General features: G+C 45.2%; 1 protein-coding gene across 1 annotated transcript; it reads left to right on the top strand.

The window, feature by feature from the left end:
• The first annotated feature begins 1006 nt into the window (after window positions 1–1006).
• On the top strand, window positions 1007–8147 carry tmem161a (transmembrane protein 161A). The gene is made up of 12 exons (XM_035412493.1): window positions 1007–1124; window positions 1796–1899; window positions 2007–2090; window positions 2648–2745; window positions 2866–3022; window positions 3814–3965; window positions 4173–4233; window positions 4488–4631; window positions 4882–4995; window positions 5606–5780; window positions 6620–6716; window positions 6933–8147. The coding sequence occupies exons 1-12, from the start codon at window positions 1122–1124 to the stop codon at window positions 7226–7228; spliced, it is 1485 nt and encodes a 494-aa protein (XP_035268384.1). The 5' UTR covers window positions 1007–1121; the 3' UTR covers window positions 7229–8147.
• Window positions 8148–8941: the final 794 nt, after the last annotated feature.

Here is an 8941-nt window from a genome sequence, read left to right as displayed (position 1 = left end):
ATCGTTAATGAGCTTTCCTATGCTACTGTCCAGGCCTTGGGTATGGTTAAAGGAATCGCTTAAAAAGTCATGTTTTAATTCGTCACGTCTTGTGTTGCTGAAGCGGGACATAGAACCGTATATCGTATAATAGGCTTCTAAGTTTAGAATACTGTAGGTCAGTTTATATCAAATAGTGAGCATTATAACTTTAATATGGTGTATATAATGAATGCAGACCATGGCTGTCGTGAATAGAAATATACAGAGGTCATTGTTATACGTTATGATAAAGTAGTCTGTTACGATTATACAAATTTACTCTGCGGGGAATTTCCTAAAATAATGTAGGGGGCGTTTCATCAAGCCATTAATACTTTGAAGAGGGAATTATATTTAAGTATATAATACAACATTTATATTCAAAGATCCATAGACAAGACAAAGGTTGTACTTAAATGATTTATAGCTTGGCCTATTTAATTAATTCAGTCATCTCTACGGATTTCTACACTTACGAATGAAACAGGCATTTCTTTACAATGTCTGGGTTTCTTTCGCAATTGTATATGGCCTAACTAATGCAACACATTATATATCATATTTTGGTTACTTATCTTAATCAGCTAAACAATCCACAATGAATGATGGTGTAAAAAAAAGTTACAAACAGCAAGAATATGGTTTGAAATAATGATATAATTGTCTAAATCTGCAGTTTGATTAACTGAAACTGCCCAGGAGGTGTAAACTGATACGAACAAGGTGTAAACAGGTGGGTGAAACTTTTTAGCATAACTAGGATTACGGAAAACGCTGTAAAATACATTTCATCTAAAAAATAATCAAAATGACGAGCCGTGATTGAGAATTGGGGTATTTCAATGTTTTCAGCATGGTTTTCAGTATATTTATTACTTAGTCCCGCCTCATCAACATCTGGACCAATGAGACAACCGGAAATATTATGTGTGAACCAATTACAGCGTTACTCATTGCGCGGTTCTTAGACTTTAACTTGGCCTACGTCGTATCTTTCATGTCCATTGAAAGTAGGCTCAGCAGTGGAGGACTGAAACCGTGCGCGTGAAAAAGTGAAGGTTGAGAAGCTAGCAGCTCTAGCTGTGTGTTTAAAAAGAACCATGGTGGGTAACACAATTGTTTTATTTCCCTTCCGTTGGCTACACGTTTATGTAATATGATGTAGGTGTCATGTCCGTTAAATTATAAAATGCTAGCTTACGTAGCCATCTAGATAGCATGTAGCCAAGTATCTGCAATGGCTAGTTACACTGATAAGTTTGCAAATGAATAAACTGCAGCTATCGTGCTGCAAGTTAGCAATCAGGCTAGTAATCAGTAATCCTGTGCATTCCTGCCTAATTTCCATATAATTTTTATACCACAAAATACTATTTCAGTATTTACCCGTAATGTTAGTTAATAAAAATGTCAGATTGTAGACCCTTTCTTTGGCAGATGACCAGCTCTGCCCTTCTCAGAGCTTACCACCAATAGCTTGTTCGCAAGATTATTGCTTGAGGCGTCGCAGCGGCCTTTTGAAGGCAAATGATACATAGTTGCATTCAGTGAACATACCCCTCATTAGTAGATTGTAAAGGCGCAGACACTCATGGGCCGACCGTTTATAACGGAGGGCATATATTGAATGGAAAGTATAAGCCAGTTAGCTCGTCGTTTGTTGCAAACAATGAACAGTAACTGAAATGATTACAAGTTTGTTCCTAATAATTCCCATTGTTTTGATGAGTTCTCATTCGTTGTGGGAGCGTAACGGAAGTCTGCTCTCTCTCAGGCCTTGATGGGTGTGCAGCTCGTGGTCAGTCTGCTGGCTGTAAGCATCATGCAGAGAATGGCCCCACACTGCTCGTTTGCCCGCTGGCTCCTCTGCAATGGCAGGTAGGGAAAGTCTGATGACTTTTTTATTTTTAGAAGGACTGTCCTACAGAAAGTTTAAAATGATAATGGCCAAATGTTTGTCCTGTGGTTTTGTCTTCCTTGTTCAGCTTGTTCCGGTTTAAGCACCCTTCAGAGGGAGAGCTATATGCACTGGCTGGAAAGCAGATTCCGAAGACCAGCAGGAGGGACAGGTACGGACACAAGGGAAGTGTTTAACTGTGTATGCTTGTGAGACAGTGCCAGGGCTTTTTGCTCAGGTCTGGGGACACAAGGTATAAGGGAGGTAGGAATGCTTTGGGCTTTCAAAAGACCTTTGGCAGTGAAAGTAATTATACTTTTCTTGTAACTCTAGCAGGTGATGTCACCTTCTTGAAGAGGTGCTTGAATGTTCAATGCTGAATCAGTTTTGCCTCTCTAAACTCGAAACAAAAGTTGCTTTGTGGGTCTGCCAAATGATTGCGATTAAAATCCATCGATTAAATCAGTCTGTGTTATCGAATTCACATTCATCCCTGTGACTGCTACAAACTAGCATTCACCAATGTAACAGGTACATGTGTTCCCCAAGGTTCAAACCTCAGTCCCCAGCATCCACACAGCACACCTAAGAGAAATGGTGAGCTTGTTGAGCCAAAGACCAGAGTCCCAAAGCAAGGGAACACATTGCTCTCTTCTTCAGGCTCTTGGGGTAATGAGTGGATTCCCACAACAGAAATCCCCATTTCTTTTACCCTCTGCCTTTTCGCAGGCGACAGAATGGATCTGGTGACAGCAAGCCGCTCACAGTGCCCAGGGACATCAACCTTCATCTAGAAGCTGCTCCTGTCAACGTCATGGATGCCCTTGGTAAATTTGCGTGCTGTTACATGAAGAAGCTTCCTTCACGCTTGCACAGGCCCTTCGTGTAACACCTGTTACAAATGTTTTCTTTTCTTTTTTAAAATGAGTCTCTCTTTCTGCCTGCAGTCCTGCGTTTCTTCCTGGAGTATCAGTGGCTGATTGACTTTGCCTTGTACGCCTTTGGTATCTACCTGTTCACTGAGGGATACTACTGGGTTGTGGATGCCAGCAAGGAAGTCAACATTGGAGCTATCTGGTGTGTGCTGACTATTCTATTTTGCCTGTATCCTTCATCAGAAGAGTTATGTGACCCATGTAATATGTCCTGTTATGAAGTGTGGAATATATGCGATCCTCAGAAGTGTCAATGAAAAAATGACCCTTTCATGACCCTCACATTTGAATAGGCTTTCTCTGACAGTATATGACTTTATTTTTGGGCGGGGTTTATAGGTGCAAATTCAACCAGTGGGATCACATCCGTAGTAAGAGTTAGAACCTCCTTGAACTGCTAATTAGTCAAATCAGGCATGCCAAACTGGGGTTGAAATGAAACCATACAGGATGGTAGACCTTCAGGAGCAGGACTGGGAAGCAGTCCATTAGCGATGCTCACCCATCTCTGTGTGAGGTGATCAGAGCTTTCCTCAGGAGAGCTTCCTGTCCTTGTCTTTAGTGGCCCTGTCTGTAGTGTGGGTGTCTGTTAGGGTCCTCTCTGTAGTGTGGGTGTCTGTTAGGGTCCTCTCTGTAGTGTGGGTGTCTGTTAGGGTCCTCTCTGTAGTGTGGGTGTCTTTAGTGGCCCTGTCAGTAGTGGCCCTGTCTGTTGGGGCCCTGTCTGTTGGGACCTTGTCCATAGCGGCCCCGTCAGTAGTGGCCCTGTCTGTAGTGACCATGTCTGTTGGGGCCCTGTCAGTAGTGGCCCTGTCAGTAGTGGCCCTGTCTGTTGGGGCCCTGTCTGTTGGGACCCTGTCAGTAGTGGCCCTGTCTGTTGGGGCGCTGACTGTTGGGACCCTGTCTGCAGTGGCCCTGTCAGTAGTGGCCCTTTCTGTTGGGGCCCTTGACGCTCATCTCCAGGAGGACCCTGCACATGCTGATGAGCCACTACTTCCGCTCGGACGAGGGGGGCGAGCGCGCAGTGTGCCTGGCCTTCGGCTTCCTGTCTCTGCTGGTGGCCATGCTGGTGCTGGTGGTCAGAGAGGACTACCTGGAGTTTGGCCTGGAACCTGGTGAGAATCTCTCTGATGCTGCCATGCATCCCTGGTGCTCATTTTAACAGACAGAATCTATAAACTACAAGTTTCAGGATGTGTAATGAAATGTCCATCACCCCCCCCCCCCAAAAAAAAATGCACATGCTATAGGTCTCCTCTGCTTTTGCCAATTTGTGGTTTGATACAGCAATGTAACTTTTTTCTTTTTCTTTTTTTTCTGAGGTCTTGCTAGCTTGTTTTACAACTTGGAGGTTTTCGCCAGGCAGCAGGGATATGAGTGGACGTGAGTATCTTTCTGAAGAACGGAAATTATTCTGTTTAAACTGCATTACCAGCATTCACAGCAGCTTAAATAACTTTGTGAAATTAAGACTTAAGAAATATCTGCCTATTACACTGCTACTGTAAGTATGCTTTTCACACCGGTACATAATGATGAACGTGTCGCAGTAATGACGGCTGAACTTTGCTTTTTTCGGTCGTGCCGGGAATGGGCCCTGTAACATTTGTTTGAATGTTGTTTTGGCATTCCTTCAGGGTCCCTGTCACCAAGCTGACCGTGAAGTTCGGCTTGGCAGCCTTCTGTGCATTCATTGGTGCCTTGCTCGCCTTTCCTGGGCTCCGATTGGCTCAGACTCACTTGGATGCAGTTCAGATGAATACTGGCCGGCCTCTAATACAGTAAGACATTATTAGCATATGTCAGAACACTGTCCAAGAAATCTCAGTAATATATATGTTTTTCCTCCTCTCTTATGCTTGGCCTATTTAAAACTGAAATGTAAACAATGATGCATTCCCTGCATTTTTAATGTAGTCTAAAAAATATCACACCAAACATATTTCACATATAATTGATCTTGATTGCTGTTACTTAGCATGTGTACATATTGTCCCATCCTTGACCAACCCCCTCTGCCTTCTCCCTGAGGATCCTCCTGCACATGAGCTTCCTGTCTCCGTTGGTGGTGCTGTTGCTGTGGGTGAAGCCCATTGCCCGTGACTTCCTGGCGAATGCTCCGATGGGGAAGACCACCGTCACGTTGTGAGCACGCTCGGCCGTCGTCTGCGGCTTGGCCGTCTGTATCGCACTCCATTTTGTGGCACTCTCTTACCGCCGCCATCACTACGTGCCACAGCACAGCATCATGGCTTTAGTGCACATTCTTATTTAGGGCTACTTACACAGCTTACGTTCTTTAGCATTCAGTCCATCTATACGGCTGGGTGTGCCTTACTTAAGGGAGCAGTGGCGGTGCCCCACCTGGGAATCAAACGTACAGCCATAGAGCTGCAAGCACAGTTCTCTGTTTGTTATGCTACACTGCCACCCTTTGCTCTTGAGAAGTTCTGCCTCTGGCCTTCATTACCGCTATTAACCTTTTAAGGTGTGAGATCACAAATATGTAATTGGAATGTTCTTAACTGAACATTCTAAAGCTGATGTCATAATCACTACTGGTAAATGAAAGCAATTGAGTTTAAGAAGATTGACTTAGAATAGAGAAAAAAAACATTCCAAAAAACCTATTGTCCAAAAGGTTAAAGTTTCTGATTATTAAAGGCAGTTTTGTGCATACAAGCATGTTTGTGCATATTTGCGTGTGTGTGGGTGGAAGAGTCTTTGATTCTTGTGCCTGTGTTCACGTGCGCAGGGTCTCCAGTTCCACGTTCAGCTCCCTGCGCCTGTGGACAGTGGTGGCGCTGTGCGGCCTGCGCCTGGCGCTCACCCGCTACCACCTGCAGGCCTACCTCAACCTGGCGCCCAAGTGGGTGGAGCAGATGAAGAGGGAGGCTGGACGCATCGCAGCTGTGGACATCCAGAAAAAGGTGAGCGATGGGGGGTCCCCATACAGCCCAGGAGCCCAGGAGCTGTGGAGTGGCCGCAATGTCATGTGGCAGACAGGAAACCTAACCATTTCCTGAAAAACCCTTTTCCTTTTAACCCTTTATTACATCTTCAGTTAAGAGCAGTCTAATCACATGTGTGATCTCACACCTTAAAGGGTTAAAGGACTCTACAGACTGAGCTGACTTTTGGTGACTGCTTCGCCCCATCTGCAATGCAATGGCAAAGTGATTGTCTACGGCTGCCTCAGTTGAGTTTAAGTGTAGAATCTCAGCTATCTGTTGGCTAGTTGACTTTGACCAGTGAGCCAATCAGATCATGAGAGTACAACTTGAGGACAATTTGACCTTCCATTTTGAGTAAACATTGTAGTAGAAGAGGCATAGGCCAGAAGTGAAGGAAAGCTAAAAATGAGGCACTCTAATAATCATCCAAAGCAAATATGCAGGGCTTTGCTGGGACTGTGATTAGCAAGTCTGAGGAGGTCACATGATGTGTACAGTGCTTAACACTGAGTGCTGAGTGGAGAGGCTGTGGGTAGAAGTTTTTTCCATAGATTGCGTTGTTGCCGTTCTCGTTGTGTTAGTGTTAATCAGTTTAACCTTCAGGGTCCAAGTTGAACTATGCGGTTGTTCCCTGCACTTGGACCGGTACTTCTCTCTAGGGGTTTCGTCACACTTGTTCCTGGTTATGGTTATACACTTTGTTGTACGTCGCTCTGGATAAGAGCGTCTGCCAAATGCCTGTAATGTAATGTAGAAGTAGATCTGGAAAGCTTGTGGGATCAGAGAGTTTAATGTTTTCTCCACTGTGGCTCCAGGTGACCCGAGTGTTCTGCTACCTCACCGTGGTAACGCTGCAGTACCTGACTCCCATTCTGCTCATCCTCTTCTCAACACTGGCTATGAAGTCTTTGGGTAAGGCCTCTCCCAACAAGGGCAACCTGGTCTTAATCGAGGAGCTATGGTGGCCATAGTCACATTCAGCCTATCGTATTGATCAAGTCTTTTATATGCACCAAACTCCTCTAATGGCCACCAAGGCCTGCAGTGCCTTTTCTTTCAGGCGTGATCTGCCGCAGGTGTAAATTTCAGTCGCTGACGGTGCCCGTGTTGCTGTGGTCTGTGTCGCAGGGGACTTCTCCTGGGGACTGGCCCCGGAGGCCCCCGGCGTGACCCCCGCAGCGGTGCCCCCCACCGCGGCCCCCCTGCTGCCGGTCCTGGAGGACGAGGACGAGGGCGAGGACTTCGAGGAGGACGTCCAGGCCACGGTGGCGCGTCTCACGGAGGCCTTCGCCGCCCTGCGCGCCGTCCTGACCCCCATCTTCTTCAGGGGCGTCTTCGCCTTCCTCACCTGGTGGATGGCGGCCTGCCAGGTCATCAGCAGCCTGTTTGGGATCTACTTCCACCAGTACCTGATGCAGAACTGAGCAGCAGGCCCTCGCCAGCTCTCCTGCTCTTATGCGTGGAGCTCAGGACCCCCCCCCCCCCCAGGGGGAACCACAGCGCGGTTCTCCCTGACGCTGCAGCTGCATCCGGGGACATTTCGCCTTGCACGCGCTGACTGGGAAAGCAAAGGCACGCTCCGCGCCTACTCTGGGCCAAAGGGTCTGATGCCAGTGCGGACAGGCGGCTGAGCCGATGTCACGGACGTGTTGCAGCATGCGTATTAGGTTAGGCTTTTAACGGTTCCTTTCAATTTTCCAAATCCGAGGTAGTTGTTACATTTTTAACGCAGGCTTTATTTAAATTTTATCATGATACATAGCCGTCCGGTTAGCTACAATCATGGTTTTTTTTTTTGTTTTGTTTTGTTTTGTTTTTTTGGATCATGGAAGTATAATTATTGGGTTGATGGGGATGTCTTAATTCAGCAATGTAACAAAGTGCCTGACAACTCAGGGATTTTCGGAGATTGAAAGGGTTTTTTTGTTTTTTTTGGAATGTGTGTGTGTGTGGCAGCTTCACGGATGATTTAAAAAAATATATATACACACAAAAATTATTGTAGCATGAAGTAAGTGAAATGTTCAGGTTTCATTGTCTCTGATTATCTAGTCCTTTTCACTTGGCACATTTCAATGATTGTGAACATGGCATATTGGGATATATCCCTTGCCATCAATTTCACCAATTGTTTAATCAAAGAATAGATTCAGTTATTCATTGTAAATCATGGCTGTAAGATGTTACATATTTGCCAATCGTTTTGTTGTAATATTTTCATGAAATAAGAAATGTTTATTTAAACTGAGCGCATGGTGTGAATGAACCTCAGAGCTTAATGTTTTAATAAGATTACCTGGTTTGATGAGAATAAAAGTATTTAATATTTGCAGTTTTCAGTCATTTTTGAGTGCAAGTAATATTTTGTGCAAATGAATTAAGCATTATTCTCCCTGAAGTGTACATGTGCAATTTTTTTGCGTTCTTATAGTGTCTTTTCAGTTCCCACGAAAAGCCTTATAAATATTTTGTTTGAGACTATAGCAGACAAAACTGCCGGGCATCAGAGAGGAAGTTCAGCAGAACGTCGGACTGCTCCTAAGAGCAGACATGCATGTCAATGACTTGTCTAGCCACCCAGAAATGAGCCAATGGTGGGTTGTAGTCTGGGGTCTCTCCTTGGCTAGCTGACAGCGCTAATGTGACTGCCGCTGGCCTTTACCTTCAGTCTATTATTGTTTAATTGGCTCTAAACAGCTTGCGCGATTTCATATCTTCCAGAACTGGAAGACCGTCGTCGTGGTGTTTTGTACTCTATTTACAGTATTTTTCCGATACGGAGACGTTCGTTTTGTCTTCACACGTGATGCAGGGATAAATGAGCGAAAAGAGGGGAAAATCCATAAAGAGGGTAATTTAATACTATCGCAGTTTTATTAGTGTGGAGTTAGAATAACTAGTAAATAAACCTGGGTTTCTAAAAATGTGATTCTGTTCCCGCGCTGGCATGAGAAAGGACGTCTGCCACCGCAGGCCGGCGTCGCGTCCGTGCCGGTGCTCGAGCGAGCCCCACAGGGCATTTGTCTGAAACCTGACATGATTTACGCCTGATATTATTTGATTTCCACGGCGAATGAAAACAGACAAAGGCTGTGAATGGAGGGCGGTGTGGTCACTTTACCGTGTGTTTTATGAGC

The sequence above is a fragment of the Anguilla anguilla genome, chromosome 4, assembly GCF_013347855.1.
Source record: "Anguilla anguilla isolate fAngAng1 chromosome 4, fAngAng1.pri, whole genome shotgun sequence".
Taxonomy (NCBI): Eukaryota; Metazoa; Chordata; class Actinopteri; order Anguilliformes; family Anguillidae; genus Anguilla; species Anguilla anguilla.
The sequence above is the reverse complement of the archived record's forward strand: the minus strand, read 5'-3'. Positions and strand labels throughout refer to the sequence as shown.

Coding starts and splice junctions, on each gene's coding strand:
- tmem161a (XM_035412493.1), top strand. Junction 3,023..3,813: donor CTGACTATTCTATTTTGCCT/GTATCCTTCATC, acceptor GCTCATCTCCAG/GAGGACCCTGCACATGCTGA. Junction 4,632..4,881: donor ACTGGCCGGCCTCTAATACA/GTAAGACATTAT, acceptor CTTCTCCCTGAG/GATCCTCCTGCACATGAGCT.